The sequence below is a fragment of the Typopeltis vanoorti genome, chromosome 13 (genome assembly GCF_054136105.1).
Source record: "Typopeltis vanoorti isolate ZY-2024b chromosome 13, IOZ_Tvanoo_1.0, whole genome shotgun sequence".
Taxonomy (NCBI): domain Eukaryota; kingdom Metazoa; phylum Arthropoda; class Arachnida; order Uropygi; family Thelyphonidae; genus Typopeltis; species Typopeltis vanoorti.
The window spans coordinates 97754237-97781389 of NC_143561.1; the positions used below are offsets into that span (position 1 = coordinate 97754237).

Below are 27153 nucleotides of genomic sequence, written 5' to 3' on the forward strand. Positions count from 1 at the left end.
TAGATACATGGATCTGATATCTTACAATATGGCATTCCAGAGAGATTCGAACGGATTGAAATCAGGGAATCTTGGAGCCACTGCGTGGTCCCAAATTCAGATGAGTGTTCCTCAAGCCATGCCTGAGTGGTTGTGGCCTGGTGGGACAGTGCATTGTCCTGCTGAAACAGATGATTGGCTAGAGGATGTGTAAAGGCCATGACAATGTGTAGGTGATCAGCTAGCATATTTGGGTAGCTCACAGCATTTAAGGACCTCTCCATCACAGAGCCTACCCCTCTCCTTGAATAGAACCAAGCACAATGGCCATGGCATCATGCTGTCAATGTCACACTTGCACCATCCTGTCAGCTCTTTATAACTGATAACAGGATTCATCAGACCACTGTTGATGGTATACTTTTGGTAGACCCTCGATATGGTTGCTCTCAAACAGAATGACTCATCTGTCTTGTGCTGATAATATGTCCATGATCAAAGTCGCAAAGATTGCCACATTTACCCATGTTTGCCGATTGTGATACCATGTTGGAAAGCCCGATATCTGCATATTTACCATCTGTTAAGTATGGGTTAGTTTTATTCTGTGTGGGAGATGCCAGTGTGAACTTCCCACCACCCCAATCTCTAATGTGTTGTCCATTGTGTGTGCGCACGTGTGTGTGTGTGTGTGTGTGTGTGTGTGTGTGTGTGTGTATACACATACACTCAATGGACAAAACATAGTGAAACATATCCAAACCAAATGCAGACGATAGATAGGCAAGCATTGGAACTTCCCAACAGTGTATTGCAAGCAATGAAATGGGTAAATGAGGCAATCTTAGAGACTTTGATCATGGACGTGTTATTGGTGTGCAAGACAGATGGATCATTCTGTTGCCCAAGTAGTAATAACTCTATGGTTCTTGTTGGCAACCACTTCAAGGGTCTACTGTGAGTATACCATCCACAGATGTACCAGTGCCCAGCATGCAAGTGGTAGCCGACCATATGCTATTGATGACCAGGTCGATGTAGACTGTCTAGGCTAGTACAGACCAACTACAGGGCAATGGCAGCACAAATCATATCCAGTTTCAATGTTGCAAGTTCAAGCAGCAACAGCGAGTAAATGGTAAGGCATACCCTGCATACTATGTGCTACAGGAGCAGGTGCCCTAATCATGTGCCACTGTTGACAGCTTGTCATTGGTCAGTGTACCTCACCTGGCGTCAGGACCGTCAAAACTAGACCTTTGCAGAGTGGACCAGAATTGTGTGATCCGAAGAATTCCATTTTCTATTATACCAAACTGATGGGAGGGAGGGTGTGGTGTTAATAGTATGATGCCATTTCCTCACTGTGTCATGTCGGTTCTGTTCAAGGAGGTGATGGCGGCTCTGTGATGGTTTGGGGAGCCTTCTCAAGTGACACATCCAGTCGAGGAACATTTGAGGTCACCTAGTGGCCACAAGGTCCAAAGATTTCAATTTGATTGAATCTCTCTGGGATGCCGTAAAGCAAGACATCAGATCCATGTATCTGGGACTGACTTCTAAGGCACAGTTGAAGACACTGCTGCAAAAGGCATGACTGGAATTACCTCAAGCATATGGTAAAGTCAATGTCTCAGAGAGAGAGAGAGAGAGAGAGTACTGGCTGTTATTCATGCTAAAGGAGGACTGACACACCATTAGGTAGGTATCTCTAATGTTTTGTCCATTGAGTGTATACACATACACACACACAGGTATACCACCAATTTTCCAGCAATGGATGGTCCAGCACTTCCTTGAGTGCAGACAAAATTTCTAATGGCACCTGAGATTTCCACCACTACCCAACTTGTTCACTGGGCTACCACAGAATGGCATTGCAAGCAGTACACACTCACTCACTTAATTATTTCCGTCTGCAATTGGTGTAATTCTTTGATTCTGAGTGATTCTCAGCTTACTACTGTGCTTACATTTATCCTTAAATAGAGCTTCTAAGCAAGGATAAGTTCATGGAGCTGTTGTGATATGATGGTAAGTTGTGGCCTTCTTGACATCTGACAATTCTTCTGATTAAAATGTCGGCAATGGCTCTGTAGGATTTAATGCATTAAATCGTGTTGGACATCCGTAAAATCGTGAACACAAAAAAATATATCTGGCACTTTCGCTATGGCAAGTCGGGTCTGGCAGACCATGCTTTGGATACCCTTGCACACAGGATCAATTGAAAAAAAAACAAAAGTATTGCACAGAAGCTTTTTTACAAGTCAGAGGTTGTTCCTGGAATCAACAGAAGCTCTGAAACATACTCCAAACTTCAACAAGCATGTTTCAGGGCTTTTATTGATTAAATGTTGGGAGACAGTCATCCTAAGATCAAATTAATATCTGTTTTTTTTTTTAAAAAAACTTAGATGGCACATAATTAGGACTTTAGTCTTTGTGTTGCATGCTACAATTACTCATACTAGTCTCGCTGTTACACCAGATTGTCTTTCTACTGTAACAAACTTTGCTTGCATGCTCTGAAGATGCTGGATATAATACCAGCGAAATATTAGCATTTAAGTTAATAAATAGTTATTTTGTTATCAATCTGTGTTCGCATCTATACCCTTAAAATCCAATCAATATTAATGCATTAAAGGCGAATGTGATTGTTCATGTGTTGCTTGCATATGCAAAAACTGTTAAATTAGAGAAATATCAAAGTACATTAACTACCCAACCAGACACATTATTATTATTATTATTACTACCCTAAGAGCACATGGAGTCAGAGATTCATCTAGGAGGTCCTTTTGTCATACATGCCTTAAACATACTCAAATTTTCTGCAGACACTACACTCTCAGGCAAGGCATTCCAATCAATCACAACTCTGCATGAAAAAAACCTGCTTCTCGCTCCCTTGTCCATACCCTTTTTATACAGCTTCCAGGGATGACCTCTTGTTCGACCCTGATCTCCCACCATTTTATGAAAAACCTCTTCAGCACTGATCCTATAACAACACCTTACCAACTTATACATCTCTATCATATCACCCCTCCTCATCATATCCACTTGACTCTGTAAATTGCACCTTCTCAATCTTTCTTCATATTCAACATTTCAGAGATCAGAAACTACCTTAGTCAGTCACCTCTGGACCCTTTCCAACATCTCTTCATTCTTTTGAAAACCAGGTGACCACATATGTGCACAGTAGTCCACGTGTGGCCTAATCAGAGCCTTATGCAATGGAACAAGAATCTCCTTACTTCTACAAGGCAGTGTCCTCCACATCATTCCCAGAAATCATTGTGTTGTCCTTACAAATTTGGCAATCTGCCCTCTAAATTGTAGATCCTTATTCACCATCAACCCCAAGATCTCTTATATCCTCCACCTACAACAATATATCCCCACCAAGCATAAATTGTACATCCCATCTTTGTTTCCCAAAATTTAAAACCTTACATTTTGCAACATTGTATCCCCACTCCCTTACCCATTCAATCAATCTATTCAAGTCTTCTTGTAAGGCCACATCAGCTACTCTACTCTTCATAGTTCATCCCAACTCTGCAAACAACTGAATATTTCCATTCAAATCTTTGCCAATATCATTAACATATAGGTTAAACAGCAATGGCCCTAAAACAGACCCTGAGCCACACCACTAGTGACTTTCCTCTTCTTGATATTGCTCCCCATTGCACAACTTACTGATACCTATCAGATAAACAATCTCCAATCCAATGCACTAATATAATATCCAACCACTACAGTTTGACTATCATCTTATAATGCAGTACTCTCAAAAGCCTTTGCAAAATCTAAGTATACTATTGTGTATTCCTCTCCTCTGGCCAATGAAGCCATCTCCTTATTGTAATAAGTAAGTAGATTACTAAAGCATGATCTCCCTTTAGCAAATCAATGTTGTCCACCAAAGATACTACCACTGTTGTCAACCCAATTCTGGATCCTGGTTCTCACCAGCCTCTCCAACCCTTTAACCACATCTGACACACAGATAAGCTTATAATTTGATGCTTGAGTTCTATCATCTCTCTTATGAAATGGCAGAATCTTGTCCTCCTTCCACTCCTTTCAAAAATATATGCTTTGTATCCATATAATTTATTCTATAATATCCAATGATTATATTGACTTCACTGGACACTTTGCATCCATGGCATTATGGACATGGATGCGATATATACATGCCGAGGCCAGTATGGTGATTAAACAACTTTGCTTAAAGAAGTTCTGTTCCCCTTGCAACATCAAAGATCTATAATGAATCAGTTAACTATGAAACAGATAGTAATCCAGGAGGACCTTAACTGCGAGATGTTTGTGATTAACTCAACAACCCAATAAAATTCTAAATTTTTTCACTTTGGGAGGGTTTCTAACATTCTTTGTAAATGCAGTGATTAATCAACCTCTTGTCATTTATAGTACACTGCACTGCACTACTGATAGATCTGTATCATTTCTATCTGTATTGATGTATATATATAATTAATTCACTTAATTCACATTTTATGTTTAAGTTTATAGTGGTCCATGGTGTTTTAGAGGCATGGGAGCAGAGTAATTAGTTAGTCATATGGGTACTGATGAATTATTATTATTATTATTATTACATAATCTCTGTTGGTTTGGCAAAAACGGCTAATCCAGCAAGGTTCTGAAAGCAAGGATGCCATAAAATCAATGGTATTAGTGTACCTGTATATATACAGCAAATTAAGATGCAAAGAAATATATTCTTGGTTTCAGTCCTTTATCCAAGTGTAAGCAAACAAAACTGGATAAAACAAAATTGAAGAAAAGCAAAAAAAAATGGATAAAGAATTAAAACCAAGAATATAATTTCATGGCATCTTTAATTTATAGTATAACCAAGTTAAAAAAAAAACTTTCAACACACACACACACACACACACACACACACACACACACACACACACACACACACACACACACACACACACACACACACACAGAGAGAGAGAGAGAGAGAGAATGTTAAATTTATTAAATCACAGTACTTTGCACTTTTGCTGATGGGAAATGGAAGAAGCTCAGCTACTTGCTCAATAGTAACATTCTTCTTTGGCCCCTTTTTCCCAGAACTTTTAACCATTGTCTGAAAAAGTGAATACTTAGTTTGTTATTTTTTAATATTATTAATATAAAACTATGTTTTAGTCAAAATACACTGATTATGCTTAATACTTCTAGTCATCTAGTAACTAAATCTTCAAAATCACTTATTAAAATTATTAATGAAAAAGCAAAAAAAAAATGATAAAGTTGCTTATGAAAAACTATGAGCACTCACTTTTTTTGCCCATTTCACTTTCTCTCTCGTGAAACATAGAACAGTGTCAACTTTGTACATCAGCAATTCAAATAGTTGGAAGTACTAGATTACGTGAGCGATTAGATTTCATAGATTTTTTATTTGATGTTAGAGAAGTGATTATCTTGAGGAACAATAGAGAGCGTGGTATGAAGTGAAGTAAAAACTTGGAAGAGATGATAATGATGGTTGCTATATCAATGACCTGAGAAGTATTGTGAACTGTGTAGCAACAGATTTGAGACTAATTTTAGAGATTATGCTGCAGAAATATGTGAGAGGAAATACAGGACATATGCTATTGCAATATAATAATCCAGAGTAGACAAGAAGAGCAGTGATTATTATTATTAACACCAGCCCTCCATGGAGTCTAAAGACTCGTTGCAGGAGCCAAATCCATCAAACTGTGATGAATGAGATGATGGCGATAATATGTAAGAAGAGAGGTCTGAAATACATGCTTGAAGTAATATTTGAGGATAGATGGTGATGGACTGCACAACATAGAAGAACACAGGCAAATGGAGAGACTATTCTTTTCTGGGAAAGTGAGTGTTAGCACAGGGAAACTAGAGTTGTACCAGTGGAATGTGGTAGGAATGGCCTCATCTGGAGACAGTGGCTTGTGAAATTAAAGGGCATATGCTATATTGCAGAGCCAAATGGAGTTTGTGAACTGTAGTAATTACTGTGTGGATACTAACAATGCACTGGCTTTTCTATATATACAAATGTCAGGAGCATTAGGAATCAAGGGAATGAGTTTGTAGTATTGATTTCGGAAGGATACAGAAAGTCAGCATGGGTGATGGATGTTACTCATAGTCAGCAATAAATTTTGTCCTTTTAGGATAGAGAATCAGAGGGGCAATGACACTAATGGCTTGAAGAGTATATAGTGTGAAATAAAAGTAGAAAGAACAAGTATTTAATTTAGAATAGTGTTGCTACAGACAAGGAAATATAGATAGGGATGAGTGGAAATGTTTAGATAAATCAACTTGGCAAGTGCAAAATAAGTGATCATTATGGGGGATTTTAGCAACATGAACTGGGTAGGAAAAGTAGCATATGTAATAAGACAAATGAGTTTTTGGAGTTCATGAGGGAGCATGTCTACAAGGATAAAAATATAGGTACTCCATGGTGGACTCAGGAAGTTAAAGAGACAGTCTTGGAAAAGAAGAAGGCATGTTAAACATTTCTAGCAAGTAAATCAATAAATGTTAGAAAACACAGTAGTGTGTAAAATTAGCTTAACAAAGGTCATGAGAAGACTATTGATATTAAAGATAAAGAAAATATTCTGGAGGCTCTAAATGTCAGGAATGAATATTTTGAAAGACTAGTGAATGAAACAGACAGCAAGAGAATACTGACAGAAAATATTCAAGTACTGCAATCAGAAGTACAAAAATCAAAAATCTGAAATATTTCCTCTGTATTAATCATATAAATCATGTCCCCACTTTTTTCACCTATCTATCAACTTTTGCAGTCCATAAACCAAACCCTCAATCTATCCTCATAGGGAGTATTCCACAGACCCCACTTGTTCACTTACTTCTGGATCCTCTCCACCATTTCCTCATCCCCAAGAAACTGAGGTGACCAGACTTGAGAAATGTAATCCAAATCTGATCATAAAGTACTTGGAAGTATATGATAGATCATGATAATGATAACATATTAGTAGGCGCAAACAACTCAAAAGGAGATAAGTGTGGTATGAGAGAGAATATGAAAAATTGTTGAAAGAAGTGAAAGAGAGGAGCACTAGATCTATGATTGGTGTGGGTGTGATAGTAATCACTTGAAAAGAAGGATCATGATAACAAATGACTTGTTGCATTGTTTGTGCAGAAAGAATGATATGGAAAGTAGAAATTTAACACACGAGTTAAATAGTAAAAAGCAGTTGTATAATTGGGTGAATAGTTCATTTAAATTGATTTTATATTCAGAACAATTGCTTTTCTGTGAGTGCATGAATATGATGCATCACAAACATAACTGACATTAAGTAGAAACTACAGGGTGATTAAAATTAAATATCCCTGGTTAAGGCCTTGTGGAGTACCATCTAGTGATCAAATGCTGTGAAACTTTGCAGGACTACACTGTGTGTCATGCAAAAGTGATATCTGAGAGAAAAAAAAAAAAGTAGTTCCAAAATTAGCCAACAGGGCCATTGTAAACATCAAATGCATGGAATGTGCATATCATGCAACTCAACTGGTTTCAGGAGAGTTTAAAAAGATGGATATTGGATTTTTCCCTTCTAGTTGTTAATACCATCCACACTGATGGCACTAACCTTGTCTCAACATGCTCTGTCATGAAGCCATACTACATAAACACTTGCAATGCAAGTTATGTAAGACACACAGATGTGCCTTACACAACTGTCTGGAAAATTCTAAGGAAGATCCTGCATTTCTATTTCAAGAAAACCCTGATTCTGGAGTTGTGCCTGCAGGACTTTGAAAATTGATTGACATTCACTTTAACATTCCTTGCTCAAGTGTAGTTGGACACTGTGTGGCCATAGATGATTTTGTGGGGAGATGAGGCTCACTTTCACTTGAACGGAGCTTTGAATATCCACAATTACCAGGTATGGGCTACACAAAACCCACGTACAATCCAACAAATTCCTCTGCAAAGTTACTGTCTAGTATGGGTTTATTATTTATCACTGGAGTACATCTATCATTTGGGTCCTGTGACCTGCTCATTTACTGCTGAGAGGTATCACAACATGATAAATAATTTTGTTGTGCCACAGCTAAGGTAGTGCCAATGTATGGATTCAGTCATTTTCATGCAGGATGAGAGAGAAATTTAACAGAAATTTAGCACTACACACACACACATATCGGTTGATCCATACAGGAGGTTCTTCAAGAACATTTCACAGAAGCTAGAGTGGTCAGCTCGTTCACCTGATCTAACCCCCTGTGACTTCTAGCTCTGGGAATTTCTAAAAAGACAGGGTTTATAGGGATCATTCTGATAACTTGCCAGTTGAAAGACAACATAACACAGCATGTGTTCAACATCAGTCTTGACCAGCTGCTTTCTTCCACTGAACACACTATGCAAAGGATGCAGGTAGCACACCAGGAAAGGCAGAACATTGAGCAGTATAGTCCATGAATGCATAATAGAAGTGAATAAAAATGTGTTATTTATGCTTGAGTCACTTTTCTCCTTACATACATAAAAACAATTTCTACATCTGCATGCAGTACATCATACAGTGACCATGGTGGCGAATTTTGGAACTACTTTTTTTCCCTCAGATATCACTTCTGAATGATACACACAAGGAATTTCTTTAAAGTTTCGCAGCATTTGGATCACTCTATATGTGTGGGTATTTGAAGACACAGCAGTAAAACCAAGAGGTGGCGTATAAGAGATAGGCAGTGACTGGGAAAACAAGGGATATAGGGATAAACAGGGAATTTATGTTTTTGAGAATATCAGGAAGGAAATGCACTAATAGTTTTGATAGGATGATGTGAGGGTGGAGAATTTCAAAACAAGACATTTAGTGAAAAGACCTGAAACACAGAGAGTGATGAACAGGAAATGTTTAGGCAGATAAGCCTGAAAGGTGTAAAGCAAGTGATTATTATGGAAGATTTTAACAAAACCAGTATAAATTGGGCAGGGGAAACAGCATATATTAGCAAGGGAATGGAATTTCAAGAATTCTTGAGGGAAAAATGTTTCAGGTAACATGCAGTAGAGGGAATATAAGGATGAAGAGTTTAGGATTGGGTTTTTGTACAAAAGGATTTGACTGTAACTGAGATATTAGTCCAAACTATCACTGGTGAGTGTATTTATACTGACTTAATAGAATGAATAGACATTCTGAAGTGTTAAGGAGAAAGGGATTTATGTGGAATCATAAGACAGGTGACTATAATAATCTTACAAATCAGCTAGGGGCAGTTTAATGGATGGAAAAATTGCAATGCAGAGATATGAAGTGCATGGAAGCTAGTTAAGAAATAATTACCAACAGCAATGAAAATTGCATTCCTCAAGTGAAAAAGCTACCATGGTGTAAAGTGAATGACTAATGAAATCAAGTAGAAACTGCAGATGAAAAAGAGGTCATGGAAAAAGTATAAGAGAGAGAGAGAGAGAGAGAGAGAGAGTCAGAGAAAACTTACATGAGGAATATAAGACTCGAATCAGGAACATGACTAGTATAATAAGGAAGACATAAATGGAAAACAAGAAAGATGAGCACCACAGTCCAAGGAAAATCAATAAGGAATTCTTTTGTTATGTGGACAGTAGGAGGAGAAATGATTATAAATGAGTGACCAATGCAAATCACATAGTGGAGCTATTTATTAGCACTTTATTAGGGCATTTCATCCTGGAAAAGCAGGTTTTATTCCTGGAAGGATGGGAAGGGTTGAATTAGAAGTTCGTGAAGAAAATGTTTCAAATACTAGGTACTATGACGTCAATAAGGAGGTGGGATTCAATAGGATTCCACTGCATTTTTAAGAGAATGTACACAGGAAATGATAGCTCCACTAATATGGCTAAGTAAAAGTTGAGCTGCTGAGGAAGTGTCTACTGAGTCTGAATTAGAGTAAGAAAGTGGCATTGCATAAGGGAGGTGGTAGAATGAAACATCAAACCATAGACCAATTTCCATTTCTACTGTAGTCGTTAAGAATTTGGAAAAATTAAGAGATTGTATATGTAATTGAGGACATGAGAACTGCCGACCACCACCACTAGTATTTTCACAGACAATCACAAACATCCATGCCCACGGCAGAATTTGAACCTGCAGCCTTTTGGCTGGAGAGCAGATATGCTAACCACTCGGCCAACCAGGTCGGCATTTAAAACCTGAAAAGATTACTGCTTTTCAATATTAAGGTGAGGATATAAATAGAATGACACATCAAATTGGAAATATTTGCATATTTTGTAAAATACAATACACAGTAACATTTACTGAACAAAACTTAACATTCAATGAGATGACTGAGACTGAATATTTTTAGATAACTGTCAAAATTTGGGTGAAAATTTGTGATGCTAATTCCCAATATGAAATGAAGATGCTCATCTCTTATTTTGTTTCTTCATGGGTGAAAAAATATGCTCATAAACAAACAAAGCAGCCATTTTCATTTTCATTGCATTTTCTTTTTTAGCAAAAAATTTTTAGAGGGAAGATTGTAGAATTCAAGTAGTTCATTTTTGCAGTATGTGAATATTTATTTTTAAACTCTATTTTGCTTTACAGTTCAATAATTTCAAGCATGTTGGGATTGCAGTTTCCAGCCATAGAAATAAAGGAATTCTCTAATAAATTTAGTTTAATCCTTTATCCAAGTGTAAGCAAACAAAGTTTGCACCTGAAAATATCTTCAGGACTGGAGTAAAGTAGTGCAACAATGGGCAACTCTTAGCAAAGGTGGAGCAAGCAAACATCACTCCTATACCAGTATCTCCCATAATGCAAAACACATCTCCTTGCGGATATGTATAATGTTATGCATTAAGGGAAGGGTCACTACTCAGACTAGTTTCGACCTTTATTGAGGTCTCTTCAGTGGGAGCCAGGCCCAGAAGTGGAGATACCAGGCAGAAGCAATAACAAGGTCATCTTTTACCTATAGGAGTTGCCAAAATTTGTGCCACCTTTTTTTTATTAAATTACTCTGGATTTGGAGAAAGTGTCGAAAGTTTATTTTTCACTTGGTTAGACTATAATAAATTTAGTTTAATCCTTTATCCAAAGAGGAGCAAACAAAGTTTGCACATGAAAATATCTTCAGGACTGGGGTAAGGTAGTACAACACCGGGTAACTCGTAGAGCAGAAACCTTAATAAAGGTCGAAACTAGTCTGGGTAGTGGCCCTTCCCTTAATGCATAACATTATACATATTCGCAAGGAGATGTGTTTTGCATTATGGGAGATACTTGGATAGGAGTGATGTTAGCTTGCTCCATCTTTGTTGAGTTGCCCGGTGTTGTACTACCTTACCCCAGTCCTGAAGATATTTTCAGGTGCAAACTTTGTTTGCTCACGTTTGGATAAAGGATTAAACTAAATTTATTATAGTCTAACCAAGTAAAAAATAAACTTTCAAAGGAGTTCTCAAACAAGCTTATCTTTTTCATGAGTTTTTACATTAACAAATTGACTTTCAACCTTATCAAAAAGTAACTGTAATAACAAGAGGCAACAATTTTCGGAAAGTGTTTCTCTTTTTCAACATTCAAAGTGAACTAATCATATTTTTTGCAGCATTAGTTGCGACTCCTAGCACGTTTTTAATATTTAATCCTAACCTTTTCAACAAACTGACAAAAATTTTCTAAACTATTTTCATCTGTAGTTGTTTTGTGCATACTATGCAGATCAGCTTCAATTGGTACAAAATTATTATTTATTCCATGTACAAAGATGATGAGATGGCTGTGTCATTTACATTGGTATCATCAGTGCCACACTATTGCATTTGTTTTGTTTTCCAAAAGATGTTTGAACAAATTTTTCCCAATAATTCCTACTCTTTGCATAACTGTTTGTCAAGACAAAGTAATGTCTTGTATCATTATGTATCTCTCCAGACAAGTTTCTTCCACAATTTTACCATCACTGAATGGTTCTTTCAAAATGTAAGCAGACGTACAACTTGATAAGTGGCACTTACAGCAAATAAAATTCTTCACTGATATGTTTTCAGTATCTTTTCTTGTTTTTTTTAATTTATTTTGTACCTCTGGACATGTTTTACAAGCAAGATAATGCTATTCTTAGGGATAAATGAAAAAGCAAAGTTTTTTTTTTCCCCCCAAACCACAAACTAATGGAACCATAAATAGATTTAGTTTATAAATTCTGAAATAAATACAGCATATTTGTCTTCAGGAAAAAAATAAAGAACAATAATTCAGAATATGTCATAACTTGCATGCATCAATTTATAAATTGACAAGCATTTCATAAGATTATTAATTCATTCTATTTTATCAGAAAACATTCAAACTATAAAATAGTTATTTTCTACCTGTAAAGATGCTACTAAACTACCTGGATCAGAACCCCAAGGAACAGAGTGTAAATCAAACTGAAAGTAGACAAAAAAAGAAAGAAAAAAATCATTTATGATTTTTAAATAATATCTCTTACAATTAGAGAAAACTAAACACAAATAATTTACAAAAGGCTTGTATCAAAACTTAAATCATTCTTTCTATAACTGATTTCAGATTAAAAATACAAATAGTAAGGTTTAAATATCATTATCACATAATCAAGGAATCAAAGTGAATTGCAGAAGATTAACTCTAACTTTGTATAGTGGAGTTACTGAATGATCACTTTATCAGCATACATCATACTGGTGTAAATATTCTTAAGGATTGTGCTCCACAGTTGGCTGTGCCCTTGCCCTGGTTATTGTGCTCAAATCTGATCACTATGGTTTTCAGCGTGATGTGGAAACATTGGAGAGGGTCCAGAGACGATTGACTAAAACAATATCATGACTTTGGAATGCTGACTATGGAGAGAGGTTGAAACTTGCAGAGTTTAGTGTATAGGAAGAAAAGAGGTGATATGATAGAGACATTTAAATTAGTGAAAGGATTTTATTGGATTAATCCAGATGAAATTATAAAAAGAGTAGAAGGCGAGAGGGGAAAAACCACACTCTTACATAACTTCCAGTTATGTAAGAGTGTGGTGAAGAGGGGTGTGAGAGTAGACTTTTTACTTAGGGAATTGCCAGTGAATGGAACACATTACCAGAATGTGTTGTTAATGCAAGTCATATTAAGGATTTTAAGAGTCAGTATGACAAATATGTCGTCAGTTGAATGAACCTCCCACGTTGAGTCTACCAACTCCATGGAGGGTGCAATAATAATAATAATCATAAATGGTATTATTCACAGCTGTGCTCACATTCAATACATAACATGAAATAAATTTAGTTTTAATCTTTATGGAGATTTGATGGATCTCTCATTCTTATTTCATTAATATTATTATTACCATTATTACCAGGGAACTCTGGGGAGTCAGGGACTCATTGAGGGAGGACAAATATCACCCACACTGGCTGTTATACCTATTTTTGAATTCACTCGCTACACTCCAAAGGCAAGCCATTCCAATTATCTACCACTGCAGGAGAGAAAACTTAGCTCTCACCCCTTTCTTGATTGCATTCCTTCTCAACTTCCATGGATGCATTTGTTCTCTCCACACCTTCCATAAAATCAAAAATTTCATTTACTGGTATACCATATGACTCTTCAGAAGTCTGTAAATTTCTATAATATCACCGATTTTTCTTCTGTTTGTTAGTGTCTGCAGTTAACAAATTCTGAATCTGTTCTCATTATCTGCATTCCAGTCAAGCTATCCTCTTTAACATTCTTCTTTGTACCCTTTATGCTGTATCCACATCAGCTTGGAATCAGGATCTGTACACAATAGTCCAGGTGAAGTTTTATCATAATGGCCTTGCAAAGAGATAAAATGAACTTCCATATCCTTATATGTCAATGTTCGTTTCTGCAATGTAATTATCCTCTAAGATGCATTTGTAATCTTGGCTATACGGCTACTGTATTTCAACTGCTTATCTCCTAAAACTCCAAAATTCTTAGCTTCATCAGTTTCTTCTAGCATAATCCCACCAATATAATATGTTCACTGAATATCTCATCACATCATATCTTATCCAAAATGCATAACTTATTATTATTATTATTACGTGACACCTTCAAGGAGTCCAAAGACTCATCGAAGGAGGGACCTACTCTACAACTCAAAACCACTTAATCCACCAATTACAGCAAACTGGGACTACCATCATCACTTACACCAACGAGATGTATTGCCCATCATCACTAGTATTTTTTGTCTGCAAATTGCATGTGTTTTCAAGGCTGGTTTGTTAGTATGCGGGATGAAAAACTAGAGTTTACAGGAGAAAAAACCTTGCTACCTCCATGTAAGATCAGCTAACTCATCATCAACTGCAAAAAAAAAAAAAAAAAAAGCCTTTTCCAATCGAAGGGTGCAATGTATGTTATGGAAGGTGCTATGGAGGCACTATAGAATTTGCGGTGGTCTTCCTTCGGCTGGTGTAGCACCACAGGTGGCACACACACACACACACCACTTCCACAGAACTACACAGGCTCCTTGTGTGTGGTTCTGTGGAAGTGATGTGTGCCAGCTTATATTTAAACATGTAAACTTATATTTACATGTACCATGCCAGCTGCACTGCTTATTACCCTGCCAACCTTAGCATCATCATCAACAAACAATTGTATGTCTCTGTCCATTTTCCCATGTCATTAATATCAAGACTCAATAACAATGGACCAAGGACTGGTCACTGCTCATCTTAAATCTTGAAGACTCATTCTCCTCCTCTCCCTCCCCAAATACATCATTTTTTGATATATTACTCAGCTATCATGTTATCCAATCTAACAGTTTATAATCTAATCCCATTTCTTGCAACATGTGCAACAGCCTTCCATGCAGTATCAATGGTTTTTCCATTCCCTCTGTCTAACTCAATCATAATATTATAATAAAATGTGAACAAGTTATTCAAAATGACATTTCATCAGCTACCATTGCAAAGTACAGATTCTCTGTGAACCCCTTTTCTGTGAATGAAATCCTATCATTATTTCTAAAATCTTCATTCCATTTTAGAAATAACAATGGAATTATTATACATTATTTCTATTTCTGTGGTGACTTCCCCTGCTGAGACTATAATTAAACAGCCAAGTAAAAGGTGCAGCCAGTTCAGTTGAAACTTATTTTGGCATCTGTGCTGATATCACATTAACCACCATTGCCACTTATTCAGTTTATTAACAGCTCTAGTACCTCCTTCCCATACATCTGAGTTTGTTCATCCAGTGTGGATGTAACAGTGAGCTCCATGTTACATATACCAAGTTGATAGCTCTTAGCAAAATGGGCACTCATTAGTTGAACTATTGCTGCTCCAAGTATCAGTCACATACCATACACATTTTGTAATGTTATTCTTCTGCATTCGTTCTTTCTTTTACCTGCATAACAGTAGAATCTTGGTTTGTCTTCAGCTTGCAAAGTCAGTTTCTTTTCATGCTCAGACTTACCCATACAATACTTGTAGCTCTTTTGGCCTGCACCTTATAATTTTCATAACTAACATCATTCCTATGCACACAGCATTCCTCCCACATAGGCTGTTTCTCTTGCTTAATAAGATTGTACATAAATTTCACTCTCCCCCCCCCCTCCCTCCCAGACTATATCTTTCCCACTATTGGGTAAAGCTCTCTCATTGCAGGAGGGTTGGTTCTACTTCTCCAATGGTGATCTACTCCATCTTGGTTTGATGGAGTAGATCACCATTTATATAGCATTTATATAGGTGCATGAATGAATGTATGAGGAAAAGACAATCACAAACATCCATGTCATTAGTGGGATTTAAGCCAACAGCCTCTTGGCAGGAGAGCAAATACGCTAACCACTCAGCCAATCAGGCCAGCATTTCACTTTTACCCTATTTATTCTTTAAATTCTATGGACAGATCCTGATACTGCATCATTTAAGTATTTTTCCTTTTAATTATTATTATTATGTGACACACCTCCAGGGACTCATCGTGGGAGGGCACTCTACTCTTTTTCACTAAATACATCTTGCCCTCTCCACTACTACTTAATTCTCCTACTACGACACTACTATCATCAATGCTATCTACCACCCATCACCAACAATAGTATTTTTTGTAAATTGTTCTGAAGGCTAATTTGCCTGTACTTAATGCTACTCAGGTATATCTTTCCTATCCTGAAACTGATACCATATGACCAATCCTAATATTCTCCTCAGTTGGTCACGATTTCCTATATGTAGTTCAATATATATCCTTTCCAGAAGTATTAACAAGATATCTATTTTTCTAGGCTAATCTAAAGACCAACTTTTGCCTTTAGCCCATCCTGGAGTGTATCAAATTCCTTGCCAGCATGAATGATTGTATTTTGAAGCTGTGTAACATGATGAACATTTAAACTACATTAAGTTCCATGAGCAAGAGCCATTCAGGACTTGCAAAGCAGGCTATCACCACCGATGCCTGAGTTATTTGGAAGAAAATTAAGGTTCTCCATAAAAGTAATAATCTCTTGGAACATCTATACAAAGCAAATTGTGAGACCTTGCGACATCAACCAAATTTAAATAGAAATGATGGGCTAAACTTTTATCCCTCTTATGGGAAATAGTTCTTCACAAATTCCAGAATTAATTTAAATTAATTTTTATATATTTTAATTTATTATCTTTTTTTTTTTTAAATTTCTTGTTAAACATGTAATCAGATCATGATGCTCTACATTACATATGTGAAATTTGTGCATTTCTTTGTTGAATATACTTAAAGCATTTAAACAATACTTAAATGATGTGATATCAGAATGTGTCCTGAGAGTTTGAGGAATAAATAGAGTAGGAGTCAAATGGATGTGTAATCTTAAGCAACAGATTCATAAGAAAAGGATGATGTGGAAGGAATACTGTTTACATAAGGATGACATCCGTTATGAACGTTATAAGCAGCAGGCTAGAATAGTCACAACTGTTGTACAGAAAGCAAAGTCTGATTATGAAAAGAAACTGGCTCTGCGTGCTAAAGACAACCCACAAGAATTCTATCGATATGTTGCAAGTAAAAGAAAGAATGAATATGAAAGAATAACTCTTCTAAATCCAGATGGAGTGAGGGTTACTGATGCAGAAGAGGTTGTTCAGTTAATGGGTGCCCATTTCGTTAAAAGCTATCAACCTAGTGAACGCAACATTGAGCTCACTGTTACCTCTTCAGTAGATGAAGGAATGCAGGTGTGTGAGGCTGAGGTATTAGAGCTGTTGCACAAACTGAATAAGAATTCAGCAACAGGGACTGATAGAATATCAGCATGTGTGCTAAAAGAGTGTTCAGCTGAACTGACCATTCCTTTGACCAGGATGTTTAATATGAGTCTCAGAACAGGGAAGATTCCACAGGAATGGAAGGAATGTATGGTAATTCCATTGCACAAGGGTGGTGCAAAGACTGATGTATCCAACTATCGATCAATTAGTATCTCAGGAGTGGTGGTGAGGATTTTGGAAAAATTGATTAGGGCCCACATTCAGAAATGGGTTGACAGTGAATCTCTTCTTTGCAAATGAACAACATGGGTTTACTAAGGGAAGGTCATGTTTTAGCAACTTGCTCACATTCTATAACAATGTTATCATTGAACTAGACAAGGGAATACAGCATGGCAGACTGCTGCATAAATTAGAGAAAATGGGTTTGGGTTATGAAATATTAGCGTGGATAAGAGGATGGCTGACTGATAGATATCAAAAAGTGGTATATCGGAGATCTGAGTGTGCAAGGTTTAAGGTGTGATTCCAGATGTCTGTTTCTTGTTTGGAGGTGATCCTGTCCCAGAGGCGTCCTCAGGAAGAAAGTTAAAAAAAAAAGCTATGCAAGGACTGTCATCAACCGATTTCTTCAAGTACTCATCATGCTTGTTCCAGCAGTCAAGGAGTTCCAAATCTCAGATCTGCGATTGTGAATTCTTCACCGGAGCTGGCCTTGGCATGCATCGCACCTCAAAACATCCAGCAGAAGCTAACGCTGCAATAAGAACTGAGCGCATCAAAGCACATCGGACTGCCGAAGAAGAAAAGATCCTCGCCGTTCATGAGAACGAGTTGATGGGTCGAGGGATAAATAACATCGATGAGGCTTTATTTAGGGTGTTCCCATTAAGATCTTTGGATGCCATCAAGTGTCATAGATGGAAAGCCATTACAAAGCCTTAGTTCAAGAATTGGCAGTCCATCTGCCATAGGTAGGGACAGGTAATATCTCCATATCTCCTGTCCATGCCTCTCCACCTTCCAGCCACCATCCTCTTGTTGAAGAAGAGGCTTTGATTCTCAGACTGACTCAGAGAGGTGATCCTTCTCTTCCGGAATATAACCATCAAATTCTTAAATCTCTCATCCAAACTCACCTTCTGGGAATGGATATCACAGATCAGTTAAATGACTACCTATGCTGAATTCTCTGAACACTTGATGACTCATCAACATCACCCTACATCTCATTCTACAATGACTTTGTCAAATAGGAAGCAGAAGAAGAGGGCCCATGCAGCTAAGCAGGCCCACTATAAAAAGAATAGAGGGCAATGTGCCAAGACTACTTGACAGTGCCTCCCCTTCACCTCTAGCAGACTCACATGATGATTTTGTTAAATTCTGGAGTACAGTCTTTTCTATTCCACCTCCACACGTCCCTGATGGTGACCAACCTATGATATCGAGGTCCATTCCTACCCTTCAAATATACCAGCCTGTCTCCATCCAGAAGATCAAAGCAGCGCTTCCATATAATTTCTCTGCCTCCAGACCTGATGGCATTCCTGCAGCTAGGCGTCAGAAGGTGCCGTTGAAGATTCTTCAAGACTTATTGGACATTCTCCTTTATAAAGTAATACCACTGTACCTATGCGCTTCAAGAACTATCTTCATTCCAAAGAAAGAAACTTCAAGCCGTGCATCACACTTTAGACCTATTACCATCTTCCCTGTGATACTTAGACTCTATCATAAAATCTTAGTTAAATGACTTCAGCAACATATACAGCATGATTATAGACAGAGAGCTTTTATCCTTTGGATGGCTGTGCCGAGAATATATATCTTCTTTCTTCTCTTCTCTCTCATTCCTGATGCCGCCTTAAGCCTCTATTTATGACATCGCTGGACCTCCAAAAGGCCTTTGATAGCATCTCCCTTCCTGCTCTCCTTTTAGCGCTCTATTGCTGGATAGCCAGAAGCTTTCTTTCCTATGTTATGGAGCTATACCCAGCTCCATCGCTATCCCTGTAGTGATAGTGATGGAGATGGGTAGCTCCATCACTATCACTACAGGGCCCATGCGACATCTATTCCTGCAGTGTGGGTTTTTTGCCAGAGTGATCTTCTATCTCCCCTTTTCTTTAACTGCATCATAGATGAGTTCCTTCACTCTCTCCCTAGCCATACAGACTACTCTCTAGGCACTTCTTCCTTAATACTATGGCCTTTGCAGATGATCTTATTCTCACAGCCTCTACTAAGGTAGGCTTGCAGGAACTCCTTGACCGGGCAGTTGACTTTTTCTCTATTCGAGGGCCTTTCTATTAATGTAGAGAATTCTCTTTAGCTCTTGTCTCCCTCTAGTCGTGAAAAGAAGCCTAAGGTTGAGACTATAGAGTTTTCCCTGCACAGGAAGCCATTGCATGCTTTGACCATCCTGGAAGAGTGGAGATACCTCAGTATCATGTTCACCCCAAAGGGAAGTTCTTCTCTCCCTTCTACCATAGAAGCTGGGATCGCTTCTTTGAGGAAAACTCCTCTCAAGCCCCAGCAAAGACTGTTTCTCCTTTCCCACTATCTCCTACCTCACTTTTACCACAAGTTGGTACTTGGTAGGATATATATATCGGTACTGCCCTGAACGGACAGGGCTATCCATTCAGCCATGAGATCATGGCTCTGACTGCTGCCTGACATCCCTACTGCATATTTCCACGTGATGGTGAAGGACGGTGGGCTCGGGGTTCCATCACTTAGATGGCTGATCCCATGCCTGCGGCTGTCCAGAATCGCAAAGTTAGGCAGGCTAAAGGCTGGTCCATTATCAAGGTACCTTAATTGAGTCATCATCTGCTTTGACCATCCTGGAAGAGTGGAGATACCTAGGTATCATGTTCACCCCAAAGGAAAGGTCTTCTGTCCCTTCTACCATAGAAGGGACAGAAGACCAACACAAGAGATGAGCATCTCTCCTGCACTGTTCTGTAGATGGTGCTCCTTTAAAATAATCATATCTGGTGCCTCCCCAGCATGATTGGTTAAGGGATCGCACCAGACTCCTCCCTGGGTTCAAGTATATTGATGTTATCAGGATGAGGATCAATGCCCCACCTGCTCGAGCTCGCACAGCTCAATAAAGTAGTGACGACTCAAATTGTACGGGTGGCTGCCACTACAGTGAGACATTGTCTCATATAGCCCAGTTGCTTCTGCACCCATGGGGTCTGCGTGTGGAGGCATGATGCCATGGTCTCCATTCTGAACAACCACTAGAAGAACAACTGTTGGGAGACCGAGGTGGAACCACATTATAGGACCTCCGTGGGTTTGCATAAGCCAGACTTAGTGATTAACAGAGATGGTGATGTTTGGGTAGTTTATGCCCAGGTAGTGGGAACAGGGTGCCCACTAGCCTATAGCCATAATAATAAGATAAACTATTATAAGAATAACCAAGATCTAGTTAGTAAGATATAGGAGGAGCATGGGACAACTCTGAGGTTTAACAGTGCCACCATCTCTTTACATAGCATATGGAACACAGATAGCTATAAGGACTTAAAACAACTTGGGCTTATGCAGAAGGATATAAAAGTTCTCTCCTTGAGCGCCCTACAGGGCACACTAGTGGCATGGTGTTGCCACCAGAGAATGACTAAAATGATAACTAGAACAGGCATAAGGTAAAGCACTTGTAAAGGATTAGGCCTATATCAAGTTTGGACGAGATGTCTGGACGTGATGTAAGGGTAGTACTGCCCATAACCAGTACAAAGATTAATAAAAAAAAAAATAATAATAACAAGTGGTGTACCACAAGGATCAGTGCTTGGTCCACTGTTATCAAATCTGTACATTCATGATATTGGCAAGGATTTGACGAGCGACATACAGTTATTTGCTGATGATGCAAAGATAAGTAAAGTAATCAGGAATGCTGCTGAAATGCAGTCTTTGCAGAATGATTTGAATAGGCTGGAATTGTGGGCATGGGAAAATAGGTGTCAGTTCAATGTCAGTAAATGTAAAGTCATTCACTTTGGCATGATTAGATATCCAATGTCGTCTTATATTGGTGGGATTAGGCTAGAAGAAACTGATGACGCTAGGGATCTTGGAGTGTTAATAGATAGGAAGTTGAAGTTCAGGGGCCATGTGGCAAAGATTGCAAATACAACTCAAAAGATAATTGCAATGTTGAAATGAATGTTCACATATAAAGATAAGGATGTTATTTTGCCTCTTTACAAGGCCTTGGTAAAACCTCACTTGAATTATTGTGTGCAGGTCTGGTCTCCTAGTTTCCGTTGTGATTCTGATATATTGGAGAGAGTACAAAGGAAGTGTTAAAATGATATCAGGATTGTGGCAATATTTTCTGATTATGAAGACAGATTGAGAATTTGTAGACTGTAGACACTAGCAAACAGGAGAAAGAGGGGTGATATGATTGAGACTTCCAAACTTCTGAAAAGGTCATACAGGATTTCAACTGATGGAATTTTTAAATTTATGAGGGTGGGAAAAGGATAAGAGGACATCCATGGAAGCTGAGAAGGGTGTGAGGACTAGATTTTTCTCTCAGAGGGTGGTGCATGATTGGAATGGATTGCCTTTGGATCTTGTGAGTGCAAGCAGTGTGAATGAATTGTGGCCTCCCTCGATGAGTTTCTGACTACTTGGAGGTCTCTCTTAATAATAATAATAATAATATACTGGTTTCTGTTCTGCTTATGTAATTTGAAAGTCGTAAGGACAAAAATTTTATACCCATAAAAATATATACATAAGTATTAATTAAAGGTGCTGTTTCTGTGTCCTGTATTAAAAACCATACAGATAAAATAACAAAAATACTCAAACAACACAATTTAAAACTTTCCTTCACACCACTACAAAAAAAGTGCCAATGAATTTAAGATTACCAAAAAAAAAAAAAAAAAGCCTCGCTTTCCTTCTCAAGCAATCAGTTGTTTTCAATATTTTCTGAACATGTGGCATCTGTTATGTTCAATAGACAGGTTCAAGAGAAATCTACTACAAGGAACATATCAAAGATGTAGAGAAAAAGCAAATACATACATCAGGACTGGCATTTTTCATACCACCAAAGAAAAATATCAAGTACTTTGATAACTCACAGGAATATCATACACTGAATTAATCAACCATGTTCACAGATTTACAGAAGCTGCCAAAATGCTAATATATCAAAGATCTACAAACAAGGGGGGTCTAAAAAGTTCCTGGCCTAATAATGAAAAAACAAATTTGTAATTTCAAAATTATTTTTATTTTTCAACATAATCTCCCTTAAGACTAATACATTTATTCCATCAATGGTCCAGCATCATTATCCCATACCCCTCTATGGCTGCAATCATCTCTTGATTTGATGAAAAACACTGACAGGGCGAGGAAGAGTTTTATTTCTTTGGAAGAGATAGAAGTCAGAGAGAGCAAAATCTGGGAATTAGGGTGGATGTTCGAACAATTCATAATGCAGATCCCTTAATTTTACAAAGTTGCCAAAACACCTTTGTGGGCAGGTGGTGCATTGTCCTGATGAAAGATGTTTTTTATTTCTGCAAACTGGGTCTTTTTTCATGAATTTTTTCGTCTAGTCTGATTAAAAGATCAGAATAATATTCCCCAGTTACTGTTTCACCCTTTTCAAGATAATTAAGGTGGAACTGACTTTGTCTTCTTTGATGCTGATCAACTGGTTTCTGTCCACTGTTTTAACTGCTGTTTGGATTCTGGTGTGTAATGGTGAATCCAAGTCTCATCCATAGTAATAATCAAAACACAAAATCAGTTTTATTCTTGTTAAAATGCTCCAAGCACTGTTCAGAGATTTTCATGTGAGTGCGTTTTTGATCTGCTGTGAGCAAGTATGGCACTCATCTTACACAAAGCTTTTTCATTTGCAATTCTTCATGGAACAAAATATATCCTACACATTCTTTTGAAATGCCTATCGTCTCAGAAATTTCACACACTTTGACTCGCCAGTCATCCAATACCATATCTTTCACTTGATCAATGATTTCTGGTGTTGTTACACTTTTCGGATGTCCTTCATGTGAATCATCTTCAAGGCTGGTATAACCAAGTTTAAACTCGGCAGGTCATTTCTTAATTGTTAAAAAATAGGAGAAGAGTGCCCATAAACTTTTATGAACTTCAAATGAATTTCTTTTGTCATTAAACCTTCTTTTACAAAGAATTTTATAACCGCACGATACTCAATTTTATCCATTTCAAGGGATACAGAAACACTTTGGCTTCCGACAGCTGTATAAAAAAATCCACTTGATAGAATGACTTGCAATTTCACATGGATGCTTATGACAGATGTACAAACTTGGAAAAAAAAAATCTTTCCGATAGTGTTGCCATTTATGGTTGAGGCCGAGAACTTTTCAGATGTTCATGTCCAGAAACCATGCAGTTACAGCAGCAGCCTTATGACACAGTGCATTGTTGCATTGTCTTGCTGAAAGAGACAATGGTCAAGTCTGTAGAAACACCACAAAGTAGAAAGCGTTGCATTCACCAGAATGTTCAAATACCACTTGGAGTTCAACGGCCATGGCACCACAAACAGAGGTCCGAGGCTAAACTAGGGAAAACAGGATCATACCATCATATTCCTCCAATTTATACCAGCTACAAACACGTGACTCATTACATGGCACAATGCACCTTGCCCATCGGGGGTGTCTGTTGACTTCTTTCCAAACAGTGTAGAATACAGCCTTCTACTTCTGTTTTCCAAAATGCAGCACATGCACTTATTAATATTAAAACTACAACTCACTAATTTGTTGAAGTTAAAAGTCTATTCAAATTTTCCTGAAGGGAATTAACATCAGCAGTGCTCCTTAAAATTCTCCCAAACTATGAACATCAGCAAACAATGAAGATCCACATTCAATCCACATGAAATATCATTTACAAGCAAGTTAATCAGTATTATCCCAAGAAGAGATCTCTGGGGAATACCACTGCTTATGCTCTTAATATCCATTCCCATTTTCTGTAGCTTGTACACCAACTTATGTGGTAACCAATCAACATTTTTGCAAAGTCCAAGAATATCACTGGAAGAAGCAAAAAAGAAGAATGACAGCATTTCTTTGTGAGTCTGCAGCCATACTATGATAGAGGCAAACTGAGAGAGGACAATGATAGGTAATGAATCAATACACAGATTGTGCAGAAGAAATGATGTAGAGTTTGTAGACCTATTGCTTGAGTTTGATGGATGGAAAGATTTGTACAAAGCTGATGGGCTGCAATTAAATGGATTCAGAGTTAGGTGTTTACAGATTAGCTTTGTTCACTGAAAGTTTGAAAATGCAAAGTCAGGAAAACTAAAGAAATTAGGACAAATGCAGACAAGCGTATGTGTGTTTGTGTGTGTGAAGTCACTCATGAAGTGAATGAACAAAAAATGTGTCTATTTTTTCAGACAACAGCATCAAATGGGGAAGTCAATTCAGAATGTAGAGTGGTTGAGAGCCCAAGGGAATGCTACTGTTTCTCTAGAACCATCAGGAATAACAGGAGGAGTTTTTGGCAATTAGTGCAACCTCACCAAATATCATAGGTATTAGTGAGACTTGGTCAAAAGCAGATAATGTAGTTACATGGATAGAATGTGATAGATTTAGTATTTTCAGGGAGGACTAAGTAGACAGGATGGGGGGGGGGGAGCACTGCAGATAATAACAGATGAATTGCAGCCAACAAGAATAGGAGTCAGTTGAGCAGATGGCAGTTCTTTTGAGTCAACCTGGTGTGAGATTAAGGCCAACAGGACAAAATATAAAATTAGTTCCTGCTATAGGTAAGGCAGAGTGCCAGGGATAACGTGGAAGACCTGCATCAGCAGATTAATATGATTGGTTGGTTGGTTTCTAGTTTATTTGGTACAAAAACTACAAAGGTCATACTGTACCATACTAAAGGTTATAAGCATTTACAGAAAAATAATTTCATAAAGCAGCATCTCTAGGTAAACAGAACTGCTGCAGAGGGCACAGCAACACACACGATCAGAGGTTATTACAGTAGTGCAAAAATAGTTAACAATATAAGTTAGTACATAAAATATGAAACACTAAGCCAGGGAACACAGTATCTACATATATGTAAAATTATAATAGATGCCTTTATAGCAGTACAAAAATAGGCAAAAAGGGATTATTATACAATATGCATGTATGAAAATTAAATTTAGTAATGCAGTAGAAACAGAATTTAGAATACATATAAACAGAATTACTAGAAAGTACACAAATACATAAGATGTTCTACAGTATTACATGATTATTCGAAAAATAAAGCAATAAATAAGATGCATACACAAAATGCATGTTAAGTGATACAATATCTACATATAAACAAAATTACTGCAGAGGTTTCAGCAGTACATAAATAGATAATTATAGGTTAACATATGTATATACAAAACAAGTCAAGGAAAGCAGTGTCTACATCTAGGAAGATTACAACAAACATTATTATACTAATAAAAGGAATTATTATATACAGCATTGATGCATAAAATTTAAGTTTAGCATTATGGTATTTACATATTAACAAAATTACAGCAGAGTGATACAAATATACAAGATCAAGGCCTATGATAATACATAATTGGTCAGATATATTACAAATAAAAGATAAAAGTTAAGTTAAGCAAAAAAGTATTTACATATAAACAAATTTATGGTCAAATGTGTTTGTACAAATTAATTCTTTCTAAAAAATCAAAAACATCATACAATTTGCCTGAGTCTGCTAGCATTTCCCTGAGTGTATATGGCTTGGTTAGATAGGTGAAAATTTCATTCCTCTCTCGTGTAAATTTTTGACAATCTACCAGAATATGATGAATAGTAAGATGTGTGTTGCATTTTTCACATATGGAAGGGTCATCAGCTCTCAGTAAATGAGAATGCGTAAGGTGACTGTGACCTATGCAGAGCCTAGCAAGGACAACCTCCTCCCTTCTCTTTGTACATTGACTAGAAAGCCAATGTTTAATTTCAGGTTTAATGTTATATAACTTGTTTGTTGATGTTTCTTGCCATGTTAACTCCCACTGAGCAATTAGCCTTGATCTTATAAGTTGTCTGTAGTTCTGTATATGGAACTGTCAAATAGTATGTGGAGAAGGTATGGGTTGATTTAGCAGCTGCATCTGCAGCCTCATTTCCTTTGATTCCAATGTGGCTGGGAATCCAGCAGAACTGGACATCGAAATTAAGGATTTTCATTTTGTGAAGCAGTGTGTAGCACTTCATAAAGTACTGGATGAGGATTATACATAGGAGAAGAGATAGCTTGTAAATAGCTCAATGAGTCTGTATAAATTATACACCTTTGGTAGCAGTTTTCTTTTATATGCACAAGTGCAAGCTGAATGGCATGTAACTGCTGTATAATTACTGCAGTCAGGTGGAATCTGATTTGAAATAATAATGTCAGGAAACACAGCAGCACAGCCAACAGAGATGTTAGTTCTTGAACCATCAGTATAGATGGGTAAGAAATCAGCGTGTGCTGCTCTGTGTGCATTAAACAATTGTAGGTAGATGGATGATGGGGTATAAGATTTCTGTAGCTGACAAAGTGAGAGGTTGCAAGATGGTGTGCAAACCTGCCATGGAGGGATGTTGTTATGTTTAGTGTAGCTAATGTTGTCAACATTTATACTAACAGCTTGCATAGTTTCTTTAATACGCATACTAAAAGGATGTATAGCAGTTTGATGTGTGTGATATTGAGCTTCCCAACGCAGAGAGAAGATACTATTCCATGTAGGGTGATCG

At 37.5% G+C, this 27153-nt stretch overlaps 1 protein-coding gene across 1 annotated transcript in view; it reads right to left on the reverse strand.

Moving 5' to 3' along the window:
• LOC150100406 (uncharacterized) overlaps positions 1–27153 on the reverse strand; it is a 621895-nt gene that overhangs the window by 106905 nt on the left and 487837 nt on the right. Inside the window, exons 31-32 of the mRNA XM_090402392.1 lie at positions 12416–12475; positions 5031–5128 (exon numbers count right to left, since the gene is read on the reverse strand). Coding sequence (XP_090258518.1) covers positions 5031–5128; positions 12416–12475 — 158 coding nt within the window. The remainder of the gene's footprint in view (positions 1–5030; positions 5129–12415; positions 12476–27153) is intronic.